Source organism: Xyrauchen texanus, chromosome 36 (assembly GCF_025860055.1).
Source record: "Xyrauchen texanus isolate HMW12.3.18 chromosome 36, RBS_HiC_50CHRs, whole genome shotgun sequence".
Classification (NCBI taxonomy): Eukaryota; Metazoa; Chordata; class Actinopteri; order Cypriniformes; family Catostomidae; genus Xyrauchen; species Xyrauchen texanus.
Genome location: NC_068311.1, coordinates 39,679,502 through 39,699,433, shown reverse-complemented (window position 1 = coordinate 39,699,433; position 19,932 = coordinate 39,679,502). Strand labels below are relative to the sequence as shown.

General features: G+C 39.3%; 1 protein-coding gene and 1 long non-coding RNA gene across 3 annotated transcripts in view; one reads left to right on the top strand and one right to left on the bottom strand.

Annotated features, from left to right (window-relative positions):
- Positions 1–19,932, top strand: part of LOC127629623 (uncharacterized) — a 396,489-nt gene that overhangs the window by 133,114 nt on the left and 243,443 nt on the right. The window lies entirely within an intron of this gene.
- LOC127629619 (teneurin-4-like) overlaps positions 1–19,932 on the bottom strand; it is a 410,961-nt gene that overhangs the window by 236,082 nt on the left and 154,947 nt on the right. The window contains exons 7-10 of one of the 2 annotated variants that reach the window (XM_052106743.1): positions 15,992–16,156; positions 14,568–14,582; positions 11,781–11,986; positions 8,425–8,641 (exon numbers count right to left, since the gene is read on the bottom strand). In XM_052106743.1, coding sequence (XP_051962703.1) covers positions 8,425–8,641; positions 11,781–11,986; positions 14,568–14,582; positions 15,992–16,156 — 603 coding nt within the window. Of the gene's footprint in view, positions 1–8,424; positions 8,642–11,780; positions 11,996–14,567; positions 14,583–15,991; positions 16,157–19,932 lie in introns of both variants that reach the window. The other variant, XM_052106742.1, reaches the window with a different exon arrangement.

Sequence of the window (19,932 nt, the reverse complement as noted above, 5' to 3'; positions counted from 1 at the left end):
TTTCAACTGTGGTCACAATTCCCTCTAGCACTACAGAGATGAGTTCTGGTCCCACAGGTACCAGTAATTAATTCCCATCACACAAACAATGGTGAGTGTGATTCAGAGGTTGCATTTGTGCTCTAAAGTTACATTTTCACATTGCTAATGGTTAGGTTTAGGGTTTGAGTTTGGGGATAAATAAAATAAGCATTCCTGTAGACTGTATATAATTATTTACAACTTAAAACAACTCGCTTTTGGCGCTATTCTGAGGACATTCCACACAGAAACTGTAGCTCATACGCATCCATACCATATGTTCAACAACACTTCCAGCTGCAGCCAATAGGGGCTGTGATGCAAATTTTAGTAAGCACAGACCTATTTCAGTAGCATAACTTTTGACCTACTCTCACTGAATTCATAGTTTGATCAGTTTGGACACCAAAGTTTAATAGTTTGTGTTATTGGTTTGTTCAAATCCCTAATCCTAAGTATGAGCAATAGTAAAAGTAATGCTTGCTTTTGCAAAGACAAACAAGAATTGTTTCCAACCAGGTTTCCCAAACCGTCCACCAACAATCAGGTAGTCTGGTCAAAAATGCATGCCATTGATTGAGTAAGATGTCACTTAAACATAAAGAACAAAGTTTTGAAAGCACCATATAGCTACATATAGCAAATGGCTTACTAAAGTTGTCTCTGCATTAAAGGATAAGATAAAGTACATTAACATTAAGAAAATGACACCTTTTTTTGATTAGAAAGTTATTCATTACTCCATATGCTACTGTATAGCACGAGACTGTAGTCTTGGTTTAAGTCTGTGACAAATATCTTATATTACAATTGTTGTTGAAAGCCTGTTTGCTCCTCTGAAAGCTGAGGGACCAGAGCAATAGACATGACGAGGACAAAAGAGACTGTCGCACACAGGATGGACACCTTCGCTTTGTAATGAGGAGTCGTGAGAATTGTGGAGGGAGAGCATTATAAAGAAATAGAGAAAGAAACAAGAACAGAAAGTCAAGCAGAGTGAAAAAAGCACGAACAATAGAGAAATTCAACACTTAAGGTCCTCCAATGGACCACAAAACAGAAGTACACAGAGGAAGTGTGTACTGCTCAGCGGTTGCTCTTTCATAACTCATGATACAGAATGGAGTTGCCAGTTGTGTTTCAATTAAGAATAAACTTTGAGATGTTTCTCAGAGAATTCCTTTAAGATGATTTGTGCAATGTTTTCTATACTATTATTATACTATTGTAATACTATTACGAGTAGGCATTCGTAGGTTCATTCATGAACATTGGCTTAATAAACTAAGTCTGGGTGTAACCCGACACACACACACACACACACACACACACACAAGTAGAGACAGTCACAATGACGGATGAAAACTGCTTTATTAAATTAAAGCAGTCCGGGCAAAAGTACAAACAAGGGGCAAATCCGGGAGAGTAGTCGAGGGGAACGAGGGTCAATGTCGGGGTAAACAGGATGAAACAAACACGTAGCAAGAGGGGACTAGAGGGATGGGGAGTTGGCAAGCTAAGAGGTAACAAGTAGGGAGGTCAAAACTAGACGAGACTAGCGGGGGCATAAACACGGGAATCTAAATACATACAATAACCAACACCCGTGAAACGGAAGTGCTGGGTATTTATAGGGGAAGGTGCAGGTTTGAACAATGAAGGTGACGAGATGAGTGCAGGTGAATCTAATGTGTGGGGGATAGGAAGCGCGTGAGTGCAAGTGGTCATAATGTTCAGGCTGGTGCACGTGAGAAGCGAGCATGAGTCAGAGGGGGGAGAGTGTTTACGAGCGAGAGCTCGTAATAGCAAAACCAGGCGTGGAAGCCCGAGGGAGGAAAAAGAGCGTACGAGCTCAAGGGGGCGGAGCGAGGGAGCGGGAAGCGAGCACGCTCGCGGACTGCATGTGTGCGCGCTCGCGGAAGTGGAGATGGGGCAGAGGAGCGGGGTTCGTGACACTGGGGCAGGACTATCTGTTCGTCCGACCACTGGAAGTCATGTGGAGTGTTCGGGAAAACCTGTCACAATCATTATTTGTGAAAATCATTATTTGCAATGACAGTGGTGCAGAAATTAAACACTTCAACTTTAAATAAAAAATAAATGTGACAATTGTTTGCATGCAATAAGAGTTTTGAGCTATAAAATTAACGTGGGTAGCATAGCTCAGATAATTTGGTCTTGGGTGAATTGCATAAATTTGATGATTAATGTTTTAGTTAATAAAAAAAAATATATATTTTCATTCAGTTTTGATTGCAGAATTTTGTATAATGGCAAATCTGAGCACTATTTAGGATGTCTCCTGAATTTCTAGAGGAGGCATATGTGAGACAACTGAGATATTAAATCTGTGATTTTCCTTTCTTTCAGGGCAGTTAGTGTTAGTGGAATATGTTAGAGGAGTGTTAGTGTTAGTGAAATATTACTTCAAATCTAGTAATAACATTCAGTTCAGTACTGAAAACTGGGTGGATCCTGCTGAAGGTCGTCATGCAGTTGACCCACATTATTTCAATCTTTCTCACCCTCTGTCTTCCTCCTTTTCCTTTTACTTCAACTTTTTTTTTCCACTCCCTATGAGCCCCACAGCTCAGAACCAAATCAACTCAGGCATGACTTCTATGCAGACCCCTCTGCTCTGAAGCCCAACATCCTCTCTGGAACCGCAGGTGTGCAACAAACTCCCAAAGGAGTTTGCATCCGAGAGGAAGGAACAGGATACACAGACTCTGTCTCTCACTCTCCTCATCTTCTGCCTCCCTAAACCACCATGTCTTGTCTTGTTTATAAGGTATCTTATTGCGTCCTTGCTGGGAGTGGCAGGGCAAAGTTGCGTCTTTTCCCCTGACAAGCTGGAACTGCAGAAATGGCTGTGCGGCAGACACACTCACATCAATCGATAGGCTGGCAAACCCCTCTCCCCTCCCATCACAGATGGACCATAGCCCAGGAGCATTTAATTAAAGATCATGTGAAAACAGCTCCAAGCTGCCATCCCCACGAAAGCTGAAACCTTGCGATGGCCTGAAGCTCTGCCCTCCCTCCTGACGCACTCATGCTAATCAAAGGTGCTTTTCAGGGCACAAGAGAAAAGATTCAATCAAAATCACCTTCCTCAGGGTGGGAGACTTGGCATAATCGTGGCGAAAGTAGGAATGACAAAGTGCAGTAAAAATGTTTGTGAACTGAATCAAATATTGATTAATGATGGTCAAAGCAGAAACAGAAAAAAATGTATTTCATGGAAAGAATGTGAGCATAATCAAATATTGTCCATTGAAATCAATGGTGAGATCAAAGTGTTGCCAATCAGAAGCTTTGAATCAAGGCCAAGGTGTCCTATGCAAATAGTCAGCAAATGGGAAAAGAAATTTGTTGGCAGACCCTCAAAAACTAACAAGAGTCTTATGACCCATCAGCAGAGAACACATGCCAGCATAGTGAAGCACTGCTCATTTCTGCAATCTCTCTGTAACACAGTTAAAAGATGGGCAAGGAGGAGGAGAGGACCGGCTTGTCAATATAAATGATAATTTAATGAAAGTCAAAACCAAAAGCACAAACATAAACACACATGACGGACATGCCCGTAATTCTCTCTCTCTCTCGAACCATCGTCACCGGCCACCTTTATGCCTCGCGCGCCTCATCAGGCCGATTGGGGACCGGGCGCGCAATTTTCCGACCCAGCCCCGCCCCCCTCCGCTCCACACTCTCTTATTCAAATACATCTTGATTACTCTGTAGAGGTATAGGCTGCCTGAGATAGCGATGTTAAAAAGGATAATATCACTCATGGCATGCTCCGAAAAATTGCAAAACTATTCTAGCAGTGCTTTATTCTTATTTGGCTTGGGGCAAAATACTAGATAATTTTGGCCAAGATTGACTACCAATACCATTTAAAGTTAAGATGGTTAAGCTTGGAATTACTGTTTAACTTGAGAAAACGGTTTGAATTTGCAAACTGTCACATCAAGGAAGTGGCACCAAAGCATCTAAGCAAGAATTATTTAACCATTAAAATCTTGCCATGTGGCATAGTCAAAAGGATGACAATGGTCCATATCATGGTTCTTTAAGTCATGTTTAGACCATAAAAGTTTTATATGGAAGCATAAGTTAATTTCAGAATTTACAAGCTCTGGATAGCTATTTTATTGCCATCCAAATTGGATATATTTTTTCAGAAACCATGTTGTAGAAAATCCTCAGTGTGTTCATGTGGCAACATCACAGAGCTTACAAGGAGGAATTTTGAAAATCTTTTTTTAACCACTGCTGTGTGCTGTAGGGCTACCTTTTGCCACTGTGCATGTAATGAGAATTTGGGTTTTTGGAACAATGGATGCTCATTTCAGAGAACTGTTTGAAATGAGTTTGAAATGAGCTACATAAATTCCTCTGCTGTCCCATCCAAAGAGTCCAATCTGGTAAACAGGTAAATGGCCAGCAGCAATAGGCTACACACTACATTGGACGTAGGCCTGTCGTTGTTATTAAATAATCATCTGATCGAGGTAGCATACATACACCTTGATAACTATGACAATTTGAATGACAATTAATCGTGAAAGCCCTAAAACAGACAATTAATCGCCATAATCCCAATTATTTGTTTGACAATTATTCGGCGGCCAAATTTCTGTGCGACAGCCCTAATTGGACGCCATTGTCAATGCTAAGATGGAATGTGACCCATGCTGCAAAATCCAGCTTAAGATAGTAGCTGTGTTTTGGAACATGCTGGCTTCTAAATGGTCCAAGCTGATAATTAGTTGGTTCCAGGCTGGTAGACTGTCTTGTAAAAACAACAAACTACCAACCAACTTGTCATAACAGCTTTTTTGAAACACGGTGCCTAGTTAACCAGTTTAACCAGCTTTTACCAGCTAATGACCAAGCAAGGAAACCACATACTGTAACGAGGCAGATGAGGAGTGGGATCAAAATGCAGCTTTTAATGAAAATATAAGATAAACCAGGTAACTCGGTGTAAAACAAAAACACAGGGAAGAAATAAAACATCAATGATGGGAAACCAAAATATAAACAAGAGAAAACATCCACGAAGGGCACGCGTAGAAAAACATTCAAGAACATACATTCAACAACTGACAACGAATGATAAAACAATAGGGTTTAAATACACAAAGGATAATGATTAAATGACACACAGGTGAGTACAATGAAGTACTGCTGGCAGTGATGAGGGCAGGGAATTATGGGAAGTGTAGTCCGGGACAGATGACAAGGGAGAAACACAGGGCAGACAACAGTGAATCGTGACACATACCATGCTCCAAAACACAATTACCACCTGTAGCTGCACTACAGAACTTTGCGCTCTCTACCAACATCTGTTCTTGAAACCGAAAATTGCAAGCGATTTGCAGAGGAACATTTCACTTTTTGTGTTTTGGCACTAGTCTTATGCACTGATATTCTGAAAATTGAGAGTCCATGGCAAATTTGCCACTGATTATTTTCATATGCAAATGAGCTTTGCAGCAGAACAGCTGCAAACTTATGGCAAACATTTGCATCAAATCAAAAGCTCATTTGCAAGTGAAAATATTTTCTGCAAATTTACAGCAAGTTTGCAGCTAGTTTAGATTTTTTGGTAAGGATTGTGTTCTTTGTTTAAGCATTATAACCAGTATATAACTTGATTATGAAGATAAACAACACTCTTATTTACATATTTTAAAATGATTATTCAAGTGTTTTATCCACACATTAATGTTTGTATTGTACTACACATATCTCAAATGAAACTTGGGATTTGGCTTATATGAGTTAAATGGAAGTCCTTTAATTATTTTATATTACAATCTACGGCCTCTATGGACAATGCAAGTAAACTGTAATAGTACAATGGTAGGTCTGTGAATGTCACAAAATAAAACTGTAAACTAAAAACACAAAATAGGATTAAATAATAATGGTGATGCATAGTATACTTTATTATACATGAAAATAATGTGCAGAAATATACAATATAACACTCACATTAATAAACAGTTCCCTTAATTGAATCTATGGCAGTATGTTTTGTAAGTTAATCTAAGTTATGTAAAAGGAAAATTAAGTAAAGTTAAAGTAATAATATGACACATTACTGTGCTATAAAATGCATCTTGTGATGAGAAAAATGCTGCACACACACACACTTAGAGAACCTCAAAACTACAGCGATGCTATAAAATAGTCAGACATTAAGAATATTAGTGAACATGTTACAGCAACTTCACTGGAAAATGTAATTAAACACATGAGAGGTAAATATAATTTAACCCGAGTAATGTTAGATGACAACAAGTATGACAACCAATATAAGCTTCAACAATCAGGAAATGCGACATTGTATCTGGCCCTTATTTTCTGTGCTTACGGACATGATGTAAACATGCAAGGGCAAATGATGTAAGCCTGGGATTTCACGCAACATCCAACCCGGCAGCTTAAAATATATATCATTATTGTAGGTTTCCGTAGTGAATTGGGGTAAGGCAAGGACAGGGTTCTGAACACTGATTTTTTTTTTTTTGTACACGCTTAATATTGGACTTTTGTTCATTTCAACCAAAATAAAATCTTATGAAGTGCAGCTTTAAGCCGACATGACCTTTTTTTCAGCAGGGACTGAACATGTGTTTTTTATTGGAAAACATGGCATTTTTCACTAAAGGGCCATGCAAATGTTCCTAAATGCAATATCAGTGTAAATTCTTTAGCATCTACTGCATTTGAATTTTGAATGATTTTAAAGTTGAATCTAATATAATATTTTTGGAATGGCAAACACACAACTGAACTTTATGATTTAAATAAAACAAAACAGATTTAGCTTCAAAGCCAACAGTGGTATGCTTTCTACAGTTTAACCCTTAAATGCATTTTTCCAAACACTTACATATTTGGGTCTTTAGAGAGCCGGCACTTATATCTATAAATAATAGATGTACAAAATGCCCATATAGGGTACAATTTTTTTAATCTTTTCAAGACAATTAGAAAACAATAAAATAAAATATATTTATATGTGAGAGCTAACCTTCGAGCAGTCGAGTGTGAAGCAGCTGGGATGAGGATTAGCACCTCTAAATCTGAGGCCATGGTTCTCAGCAGGAAACCTATGGAGTGCGTACTCCAGGTAAGGAATGAGGTTTTGCCCCAAGTGAAGGAGTTCAAGTACCTCGGGGTCTTGTTCACGAGTGAGGGGACAATGGAGCAGGAGGTTGGCCGGGGAATCGGGGCAGCGGGGGCGGTATTGCATTCGCTCTATCGCACCGTTGTCACGAAAAGAGAGCTGAGCCGAAAGGCAAAGCTCTCGATCTACCGGTCAATTTTTGTTCCTACCCTCACCTATGGTCATGAAGGTTGGGTCATGACCGAAAGAACTAGGTCGCGAGTACAAGCGGCCGAAATGGGCTTCCTCAGAAGGGTGGCGGGCTTCTCCCTTAGAGATAGGGTGAGGAGCTCAGTCATCCGTGAGGAGCTCGGAGTAGAGCCGCTGCTCCTTTGCGTCGAAAGGAGTCAGTTGAGGTGGTTTGGGCATCCGGTAAGGATGCCCCCTGGCCGCCTCCCTAGGGAGGTGTTTCAGGCACATCCAGCTGGGAGGAGGCCTCGGGGAAGATCCAGGACTAGGTGGAGAGATTTCATCTCCACACTGGCCTGGGAACGCCTCTGGGTCCCCCAGTCAGAGCTGGTTAATGTGGCTCGGGATAGGGAAGTTTGGGGCCCCCTGCTGGAGCAGCTGCCCCCGCGACCCGACTTCAGATAAGCGGTTGAAGATGGATGGATGGATATTTATATGTATATTTATTTGTATACATGTGTTATGTATGTGTAACTTAGGTGCATCTTATGTATTTTCTCAGGAACTTGTTGAGTCTAAATAGATACATTATTTAAATAGTACACCCAAGTGACAATAGTCATGTCCTACTTTCCATGTGTTGTACTTGCTATAAGTTTTCTTCGATGTTGTTTCTTCGTCAAATAGCAATGTCAAATGTAAATCAAGTCAATCACTGAAACATCAGCACCACCTTGAGTAATAAATAACATTATGTATGTGTATTTGCATATAAAATATGGATAATTCCCCATTGTTGATAGTTCATTGTTGACGTAATATAAACGTGATATAATGTTTACTTGTACGAATATAGTACTCATTCCTCTTGTAATAGACAAACAAATAGATATCCTGTGATAATAAACATAAATAGATTTGAAATAATTATAAAAAATATAATTAATGGTGCAAAAAATAAATTAAAATGACACTCTAGAGACACTATATGCTTTTGGTACTAAAACCATCACACATATATATATATGTTCTTGGTCTCTAAAGACATGAGGTATGTGTTTAAGGGTTAATATCATACTCACTGATCGCGGTGGTTAGAAAGGACACCTGCTCCGTCTCCTTTCCATCATTGTACACAGCCAGGTGCCAGATGCCCGAGTCCATGTACTGTATGAAGCCTGTTTCATGACTGGTGAGGGGCACCAGGCTCCGCTGCTGGGCTGCAAAAGGTGGTCCCTCGAGGCCTGGCACCCCCTGAGCCAGGAGCCGACGGCCATCCAACAGCTCTACAAAGTCAAACTGGAGACAGGGGAGAGACAGGCAGACCACAAACAAGCATTAGGGCTGACACATGAGACTTCAGGAGCTGATAAGTTCTCCACAGTGGAGCCAACAGGAGCTGGCCTCTAAGGACAAAACGAGGCTCTGATTATGAGAAAAGGAGGAATGCTAGGTGTGAAAGCAACATCTTATACTGAGCCATTTTATGATTATATACTGTATATATAAGGGTAAATCTCAAAAAACACGTAAAGAACATGAGTCATGAGTCATGTGGTCATACTTCACCCCAAAATTATATTGCAATGGGACATTCATTTTATGACATTTAAACAAATTACATTTAAATAAAAATTGATATATTTTAATGTATTGCAGTAAAAATAATAATAATAATAATAATAAAGAAATTAAAATATCTGGTTATGGTAATGGTGACTTTAGGGGGGAAATGTAAATCCAAAAATCATAATGGTCCTAAAATGAGTTTCTAGGCTTCCTAAAAACGTATTCTAGGAACATATTTTTTGTAAGATTCACGAATAAGAGTTACAGTAATGTACAGTGTAAGTCAAGTGGCAAATCAAGCTATTTAAGATATCACATAAAATAGACTGTTGAAGGTTTTCTTTCCCTTGTAATGCATTATTTCTAACTGTATTCATGTTCTATTATAGAATAAATATACTAAATTTAAGAAGACAAATATATTTGAGAGGAGAATAAACCTCTTTGGTTTATTATTATTTTATTATTACTGGCGCTCGATTTAAAGAGTATATCAAATGAAGTAATTTCCAGTGACACATTACCACTGCACCTATGGACCAGATCAATACAAGGAGGCTGAGACACTCTGTGCCAGCCAGTGTATGTTTATGTCAAAGACTTTGAGATGAGTCTTTGTGAGTAAATTGTATGTCACGAAAATAAATTAAATCTTGGGAGAAAATGCAACTGCTATATACTATTGACAGATGAATTGGGTAGACAAACAGACAAACAAAAGTTGATTTAATTGAAAAAGCTCTGAAACTTTCAAGTGGAAGACATAATTATGAGCTTTTTATTAAGGCAAATCATGGTGGATTAAAAATGGAAAAATATTAACATCTACTAGTTAGCATGGCATGCTCTTGACAGATTTGGATGAATTTACTAAACATTTGTGCCTTTTTAGCGCTGTATTTAAGATGCAGGATTGCTGATTTACTGACTACACACAATTTTATTAGGCTTTTTACTGGAGCTGTCAGTCGATTAAACTTTTTATTTTTGATTAATCGCATAGTTTTTCGTAGTTAATTGTTGAAATTTGATTCTAAATATACATATTTTCCTGTCAAAATGCATTTACTTCCTACTTAGATAAGAAAACAAAACTATAAATATTTAACAATATTATGCTTTATTAAAATTTTCCAAACAAAGCATTCCACAGTATAAGTGGAATTTTGACTAATTAAAATAACTAGTACCATAGGTTGCATATTCATTGCAATGGGACTTAAATCTCTTAAACTCTCATCCTCCACAATATTAACACAATTTACACAATCAGCAGCCGCAATTCACTCTTACCCATACTGAGCCTTGGTGCTCATACAAGAGACTTAAATTTAAATCCAGGATGTATCAGTTCTTTCCCCATCTTGTCCCCATTATTTTAAGTAATCTCTTTTTACTTTCGTTCTCAATAAAATGGCATATATATATATATATATATATATATATATATATATATATATATATATATATATTATACTGTATGTTAGGGATGTGCCCGAGCCGAATACCATATTCGGAAAGGCACAGGTAATGACTTCAAATCGAATAACGGATTCATCCAAATAATATACAAAATATCTGTTTGACTGATTATCCAAAAATCACAAGGATAAAGCAACATTTTAAATAAACTTAACCAAAATTACAATGAATTTATGAATTTATGCAGCCAATATTTAAAAAGTGTAAACCTTATGAATGAAAATGCCCAGGTTGTGATTTCAGATCGGATGGTCGTGGTCTCAACTCCGTTTGCGGTCTCTGTCAATTTTGCGCGTATGAAGCTTATCAAGTGTAACATTAAGATTCAACATCATATACACTTTCCACTTCTTGAAATGTCTATGTTAATGTATCACACGATTCACATTTGATTCTCATGTTACCTAAACCTGAGTGCAATGTTAAATTCCTGACCTGAAGTGACGATTTCACGTTGGAGCGTGATTAATGTTGTTATACATGCAAAGATAAATGGAAAAATCTATTTCATGCAGATATAAATATCTAAAATACCAGGAGAAACCACAACATATTCCACAGCTTCATCTGTTAAGAAAAAAAAGAAAATTTATATAATAATTGCATAATAATAAAAATATTTCTATTCTTATTATTATTAGGCTATTATTATGAAAAGGCATATACAAGGCAAATTTTATTAATAGAATATATACTTAAATAGAGCAATACTTAAAAATGTATGTTTCATTTAGTTTTGGTGCCCACATCCGGTTCTATCGGAATACACATAGATACACATCATTTTGTCATATGAACAGATACAGATACAAATACAGATAATGACTCCGCTGCACACCCCTACTGTATGTATATATACACACACACATAAACACCCATTCTTTATTATCATTTTTTTTCTTCACATTTTCGAATAATAGTAAAGTCATCAAAACTATGGAATAACATAAATGGAACTATGGGAATTATGTTGTGACTAAACAAAGTTCAAAATAAATCAACACCGTGTTATATTTTATCATCTTCAAAGTGATCACCCTTTGCCTAAATTTGCAGACATGAACTCTTGACATTTTCTCAACCAACTTATTGGCTGCTTTTCTTTATTATTTGGTTCAAGTCAACTTTTTTTTATATAAAGCTTTAGTTTTATATTAAAATAAATGAATATGGTGGCACAATTATATTTTTGTCTACAAAATCTATTTCAAACATTTCAGCATATGCCTTCAGATAAAAATATTTTTAAGATAATGAGAAACATTTCAGTCAAGTGTGTGTGTGTGTGTGTGTGTGTGTGTGTGTGTGTGTATATATAAATTATTCAAAAAGACAAAACAAACATTGTTTTAACAGCCATCTGAGTTGATTAACTGATCTGACCCACCTGTGTGTGTGATGGAGACAAGCCTCTTCTCCCATAGATCCCCACCAAGGCATCTTTACTAAGTGAAATGTTGAATTTGAGGTACATGGGGTGGTCGATAAAAACCTGCGACCGCCAAAAGATTCCAGACGGGATCAGCTGGGCGACTTTGCGGCCCACGTCTATCTCGCCCATGTCTATAAAGCTGTCCTCTGGGAAAAAGCCATCTAGTTTACCTGTGGAAAATTAGATCTATCAGTCAGCTTGACGTCTCATAAATCTCCCACATTATGCTGAGATAGGGTCAGTGTGCTGGGCCAATAACCATCTTGCTTATTTTCAATATCTATCTGTCTGTCTGTCTATTTCATATTTTTGGCAATATATTTGTATAATATAATATATGTATATAATATATTGTACTCATTAAACACCGTAAATCTATTTTTGTTTGAATAAAATAATTGTATACACATACTTTGGAACAACGTTCTAAAGTATTTTCTTAATCAGTATTTTGTTTTTCTAGTAAAAAAATATGTAAACACCCTAAAAACTAGATAAATTCACTTAAAATTACAATTTGGCTATATTTATGCCAAATTGTAAATATGATTAAAACAAATCAACTATTTGCCAATGAGATAAGAATAAAAAATTTAAGATATATTATCTGAGAAAAGTTCTTTTTTTATCTTTACACAATTTTCCAAGTAAATTTATCTTGCTTTAAAGATGTTTAAAACATTTTTACTGGAACGTAAGAAAAAACACTACAGATTAAGATAATATTTTTTTGCAGTGCATCTGAAATCAGCAGAACAACATTCAGTGAGACAACATTTAAAACATCGGAGAAAACCAAATGTTTAAGTTTGCAAGGCATGCCACTCTCGCACTGACCCCAGGCAATGGAGCCATCTTTTTTGTTGAGCCCTGGACCAGCAAGAGCTTCCAGGAAGGGGAGTGTGTCATATTGCCATGAACCTTGAAAACTTTGGCAGGTTTTTTATCAGAACCATGTGTTCGAGTTTAAATTAATACACCTATCAATTTTTTAATTAGCAGACATTTGAGTCTTCATATAGTCTATATTTTTTTCCTTTCATAATACAATGCATTCAGTCTTGATTTATAGTATATAAAGATGCATACTAAAACTAAAACTGGAGATCAGGAAAACAGTTTTAATATCAAAATACGTTATTTTTTAAAGCACTGTTTAATTAAATAATCAAATTACCTTTGGCAGTCCCAATATATGGCTAAATTGAGTAGCTTACACAAAACTGAATTCACATTCACACTGTACATTGCAAATTGTTTATGTGTAGGCCCTTTATAAGATTAAGAAATACAGTATCTTCAATATCTTCTTTATTGTCTCAAAATAAACAACAGCCTACTTGATAGTATTAGAAAATGCCAAAGTAGCATCATCTCTCCAACTCAAAAACTCCACAAAATTGCACACAACTACCATATGTTCAATGATCCACTGTTCTTAATTAGTTCATATTAGCAGTGTCCATAACATTTATGCAGTTTAAAGAGACTACTTAAAATTATACAGAAAAAATGCTATTTGGTGTCTTCTGTGTTTTACAGTATTAATAACAATTAATCAATTATTTAGTAACAATCGACTATAAAAAATTCCTGAAAAGGTACATATCTTATTATTATTTTTATGAATATTATTATTAATAATATCAGGGATGTTGAGTTATGCTTCATGCCACCCTTGAATGAGTCCCCACATGGGCCACCCCAGTCAAAAAATTCTGGACATGCCACTGCATCCAGGTACTTTCCCTTTGCAGCTACTATATATTATGTATGTGCGAGCTAGCTCATATGCATGCGCCTAACACTGATGTACCTTCCTCAAAGAAAAGAGGAAATGGCAACATCTGCTTGCCCATGTGGATCGGTGAATTTCCACAGTGATGGTGACAAAAGCAGACATCCTTGCAAACAGAGCCCAGAGGACAAGCAGGCAGCCATCATAATGGGCTACACATGCCATGGCAGATGGCAGTCTTTTGAAAATTCAATAATTTTTGTTGTGCCATATCTGGAGAGACAGAACACACTTTGCCAGCTTCCAATTTGCAGCCTCCATATAATGCATTACCGCATCAGTGACAATTACACATCTTACGAAATTCAAAAATCCATCAAATCCATCAAAACAAAAAGAATATTAAGTGTTATGCCCATATTTGAAATATGTGATCCAGTATGTCAGCCTCTTTTAGCTGAGACAGATTACAGAAAGGGATCTCAATAAATCTTTCACGAACATTTCTGAGTCATATTTCACCCCAAAACAACAAGCAATAAATAAGAAATTATATTTTTCATAATGAGAACAAAGTCATTTTGGGATTATTTTTTTTTGCATTGTGACAATATATTCCATGACAGTTAAGTACCCCTCACCCTATTTTTAGTACTGTAATGCAAAGGGAAAAAAATATTCATTATTTAAATTGTAAATCATCTATGTATCTTTGATTTTTTTATTTTTTTTTTGGGTGTGTCTGTAATATTGAAAAAATGACTATTTTACAGTAATGAGAATCATTACTGAAAATAATGGGAAGTAAAACTTGTAGACATATTATGGTAATAAGACTTTGATATCATACTTTATTTTATGAAAAACAAATAAAGTAAAAAACAAAAAAAACAATACATTTTCTTTGTTATTTTGGATTGAAATTAAACCTGGACATGTTTTCATAAGATTAACCTGCAGATGGCCAAACACAACCCCCCCATGGCAAATGCATAAATTTAAACAAGGTTTCCCTGGCACTTTCCAGATAACATGTTGGCTAATTGGTGCCAGGACTAGAAGGTGAAAACATTCAGATCATCAGAAAACCTCACCGGTACAGTGTTTATTTTACTTAATTCCAGGGATGTACGGAAAAGAGACAGGAGATTGATTCGCTGTGTCCCTGATGACAATGTTACTCTGACAGTCAGAATTAAAAAGCCCAGCCTATCGATTTCCCTTTCAGCTGCAGATGTCACTCAAACACATGCACTGTGGTAGCCTCCGTGATTGTGGCTTCGCTCGCTGCTACTCTGCCGCCTGCTAAATGAAAAAGACGTCTCTGTGACTCATCTATATGGTAATGGTCTGATCTCCCACCTTTTGTCCAAGGCCTGTTGCAAATCAAATGGCTAAATATGGGCTGTGCTCACAGAAAGCAAACTTTTCCTACTGTACAGAGTGCTGTCTCAGTGATCATGGGGGTTGATGTCCGCTTTCTTCTACTGCCAGGAAAGCTCTAGTCCAGTCTCGGAAAATTAAAGCAATGCGTGGCTTTTTGTATGGGTCAACTTCTAATCTGCCTTGAGCCTCTGGATCCCCAATCCCGATAGCTGTGCCATTCCTACTTTCAGGAAGGAACACATAATACCCTCCACACTTTCCCTGTTACTTTCATTGGATTATAATGCAGATCTCAAGGCAAGCCGCTGAGACTGGTCACAGCATGGTGTTGGCAGACAAATAATCCTGGATCTCGTTAAGTCTTTGAAAAACAAAAATAAGACTTTATAATACTGGCCAGTGCTGAGCTAAATTAGCAAGAGATGAGTTCATGCAAATCTGGCAGAAAATTAGCTGGAAATGTTGGAATGCTGCATCTTATTTGAGATGGCTGAAGAGCATGCTTTTCAAAAAATTATGTTTAAGGTTATTTAAGGCTAGAGGAACTCAGATTGGGATGTATCAAATTGTTCTATTTAAATCTGGCATTATTTTCTCATTTTGCCTTAATATTTATGACATTAAATTAACCAGCATAAAATAACTGCAATAACTACTGTTCGTAGAAGCTAAAGATTATCAAAAGTGTATCCCAAATGTAAGGCTTATTTTTTCAAATGTATTTTTATTTGCTATTATTGGCATACATTTTTTACATTAACATTAACTGGCAGCTGTTAACTCTGATAATTACTGGCAATATTTTTGAAAGTCTACCATACCTACAACAGTAGCTTAAAACAATACTTAATTTTAGCTATTGATTGAAAATTTTTCTCTCCACCCGCATGGCCTAGTTGACATCAGCCGAAAAGATGTTTTAGGTGAAGCCATGAAAAAAGATTGCAAAGAAATTAATTTTTCTTTGGAATAATGTGCACCAATGAATCATGCATAATAAGTTATTCATAAATAATACTTTAAAATGTGAGATTTGACATACCATCATCTTTGCTGTCTCGGTCTGGAAACACTAGACCTGTGTTTCCCAAAGGCGGCAAGCCCAGATCTTTGGGCAGATGTAGGTCACTTGTGTTGTCTTCCGTCAGCTGATATATCTGCCTCTGCATTGGCTGTAAATGCCAGTTGAGTCCAAAGAGGTGCATGGCTGCAAAAAAAAGAGCAACACCAGATGGTAAATTTATGTGTGCTGGAGCAGTGATTGCAGAGTATGTGACTTAGTGTAGATTAATGTAATTAAATTAGATTCACTGAGGAATACTATAGACACTGCATCTGAAAATTAACATTCTTGAGGCTGTGGGGTAATTAAAGCAATGCGCATTGACTTGATTAATCTTTGGCAATTTATAAGCCAAGAGAAACACAACCAATAGTGCAGTCCACAAATGCTGTAAAAAAAAAGGCAGCAAAAAGACTAGTGCTCACCCAAAAATGACAATTCTGTCATCATTTACCCAACCTTATGCCATCTCTAACTCTAATGACTTTCTTTTTTCTGAGGAAGACAACGATTTGACTTTACAATGCAAGTCAATGGAGTCCAACATTTTCAAGCTCTAAAAAGTTCATAAAAGGCAGCATAATGGTAAACCATACAACATGAGTGATTTAATCCACATCTTCAGAAGCGACACAATAATTTTTGGGGGTGACTGTGAACTGGGTTGATTGGAGCAATGGAGGAGTCAGGAGATAACGAGGCAGGTTTAAGTTCAGTCCTTTTATTGTTCCCTTTTTTTCCAAGCACACAGAATCGACGGTCACCGTCGATAACAACTTAATGTTCCTTTGTGACGCTATATGTATGTGTATGTGTATATATATATATATATATATATATATAGGAGCACTCTTGCGACACACTCTCTCGCTGTCGTGCTTTCTGGTCTCTCTCTCCCTCTCTCGACACTCAGCGTTCCTTAAATGTCTCTCTCCGTATCACTATAATGTGGACCACCTTGAATTTAAAGGGCTGGAGAGCCAGATACCAACGGGTGATCCGCGTGTTAGTATCCTTCATGCGGTGGAGCCACTGCAGAGGGGCATGATCGGAACAGAGGGTGAAGGCCCACCCCAGCAGGTAGTAGTGGAGTGTCAGAACCGCCCACTTAATCGCAAGGCACTCCTTCTCTATGGTGCTATATTTTGTCTCCCTGAAGGAGAGCTTGCGACTAATAAAAAGCACTTGCTGTTCCTCCCCTCTGACCACCTGCGAGAGCACTGCGCCCAGCCCCCTGTCAGATGCATCAGTCTGCAAAATAAAGGGGAGAGAGAAATCAGGTGCATGTAAAAGCGGCCCCCCACACAGTGCAGATTTTACCTTAAGGAAGGCCTGTTGGCACAACTCTGTCCACTGGACCAGATCGGGAGCCCCCATTTTAGTAAGGTCAGTCAGCGGGCTGGTGACATCAGAATAACTAGGCACAAACCTTCGGTAGTAGCCAGCCAGCCCCAAAAACTGCCTTACCCCCTTTTTGGTCTTGGGTGCTGGGCAGGCTGTGATCGCTGTGGTTTTGTCAACCTATGGATGCACCTGCCCGTGACCCAAGTGGAACCCCAGATACCTAACTTCCACCCGCCCAATTGCACACTTCTTCGGGTTTGCCGTGAGTCCTGCCCACCTCAGCGCTCTCAGGACCACCCTCAGATGTTGCATATGCTGCCGCCAGTCATTACTGTAAATTATAATGTCATCCAGATATGCGGCGACATACGCCGTGTGGGGTCTGAGGATCTTGTCCATAAGGCGCTGAAACGTGGCCGGGGCTCCAAACAAACCGAACGGAAGTGTCACAAATTGGTGTAATCCGAACGGGGTGGAAAAAGCGTTTTTTTCTCGGGACATTGGAGTTAAAGGGATCTGCCAATACTCCTTTGTTAAGTCCAGCGTCAACTAAAATTGAGCCGCGCCTAACCGATCGAGTAACTCATCAATTCGCGGCATTGGATAAGTGTCAAATTTGGACACCGCGTTCACTTTCCGATAGTCAAAACAGAAAAGGACCGAGCCGTCGCTCTTCGGTACCAGAACTACCGGGCTGGCCCAATCACTGTGCAACTCCTGTATTACACCCATTTCGAGCATTGCCTCTAATTCCTCCCCAACAACCTTTTTCTTGTGCTCAGGGAGACGATAGGGCCGGCTACGAACCACCACACCCGAGGTGGTCTCGATATGGTGTTCTATGAGGTTAGTGCGACCGGGCAGGGGAGAAAACACATCTGCGAACTCCGCTTGCAGCCTCGCAACATCTGTCAGCTGTGACAGCGAGAGGTGGTCTCCGCAAGGGACCGGGGTAAATTCATTTGCTTTGAGCGATACCTCCGGTCCGAGCTCCGCCTTCTCCGGAACTGCCGTCGCCAAGGCTACAGGTACCGCTTCCCTCCATGGTTTGAGGAGGTTGAGGTGGTAGGTTTGACGTGACCCTCTCCTATCCATTCGCTTAACCTCATAATCGAGATCTCCAACTCGTCGCGTGACCTCAAAGAGTCCTTGACATTTGGCGAGTAATTTGGAGCTCGAGGTGGGCAGTAACACAAGTACTATATCTCCCTGTAAAAATTCCCATAGCCGAGTGCCCCTGTCGTAGAGTCGGCGTTGGCGTTCTTGCGCTTGGAGAAAATTCTCCTGTTACCCGTCCCAAAGTGTGGAGTCAAGAACGTATTGAATTTGATTCTTCCTATCCGAAGGTCCTTCCTCCCAAGCTTCCCGTATGACGTCAAGTACGCCCCGTGGCCAGCGCCAGTACAGTAGTTCAAATGGGGAAAAGCCGGTGGAGGCTTGCGGGACCTCTCGTACTGCAAACAGCAGGGGTTCGAGCCACTTATCCCAGTTTTTAGCATCTTCGCGTACGAACTTACAAATCATGTTTTTCAAGGTCTTATTAAACCGTTCCACCAGTCCATTGGTCTGCAGGTGGTAGACGCTGGTACGAATCGACTTAATGCCTAATAATTCTTAAAGTACGCGAAGTGTACGTGACATGAATGCCTTGATCCGTGAGGATTTCCTTTGGAATCCCCACTCGGGAGATAAATTTGAAGAGTGCCTCCGCAACACTGCGTGCTGAGATGTTGCGTAGAGGCACTGCTTCCGGATATCGCATTGCATAGTCCACCAGAACTAACACAAAGTGATGCCCTCATGCAGTGTTCTCTAACGGCCCAACGAGATCCATTCCAATTCTGTCGCACAGCGCACACCACTTGCGAACGTCCCCGTGAATGCCCGGCCAAAAGAAACGGGCCATTATACGGTTCAAAGACTTTTCGTGACCTAAGTGGCCGGCCATTGGATTATAGTGAGTCGCCTGGAAGAGTGTTTCCTGACGGCTCTTCGGTACTAACAGCTGAGTTGTAATCTCTTTGGTTTGAGTGTCCTGCGTCACTCGATACAACCGCTCTTTGATAATAGAAAAGTACTGGTATGTGACCACAACACCGGGCTGGAGCTGTTGACCATCAATTACTTTCACTTGATCGAAGGCGTGCCTGAGGGACTCGTCACATGACTGCTCCAGAGGGAAATCCCCCTCAGTGATACCCCTGAGGACGGGAACTCCCTCGTCTGCGTCAACTTGATGCGGAGCCGGCGTTGATGGCTCCGTAGTATCACACGCCACACCCTGCGCCACCACTCTGCAGGACCCATCCACACACTTTACCCTCAGTACATTTTTAAAACTGGGCCAATTGGTTCCCAGGATTATTGGATGGGTGAGGCGGGAATTAACCGCGGCCTCGACTCTATGCCTTTTCCCCCTAAATCGTATCTCACCGGTAACCACTGGATACTTGTGAATGTCCCCATGCACACACCTCACCCTCACCAGTTTATGTTTATCCAATGCCCCGCCTTGCACCAAGCGTTGGTGGATCGAGGTTTGTGAACAACCTGTATCCACCAAAGCTTGATGTGTA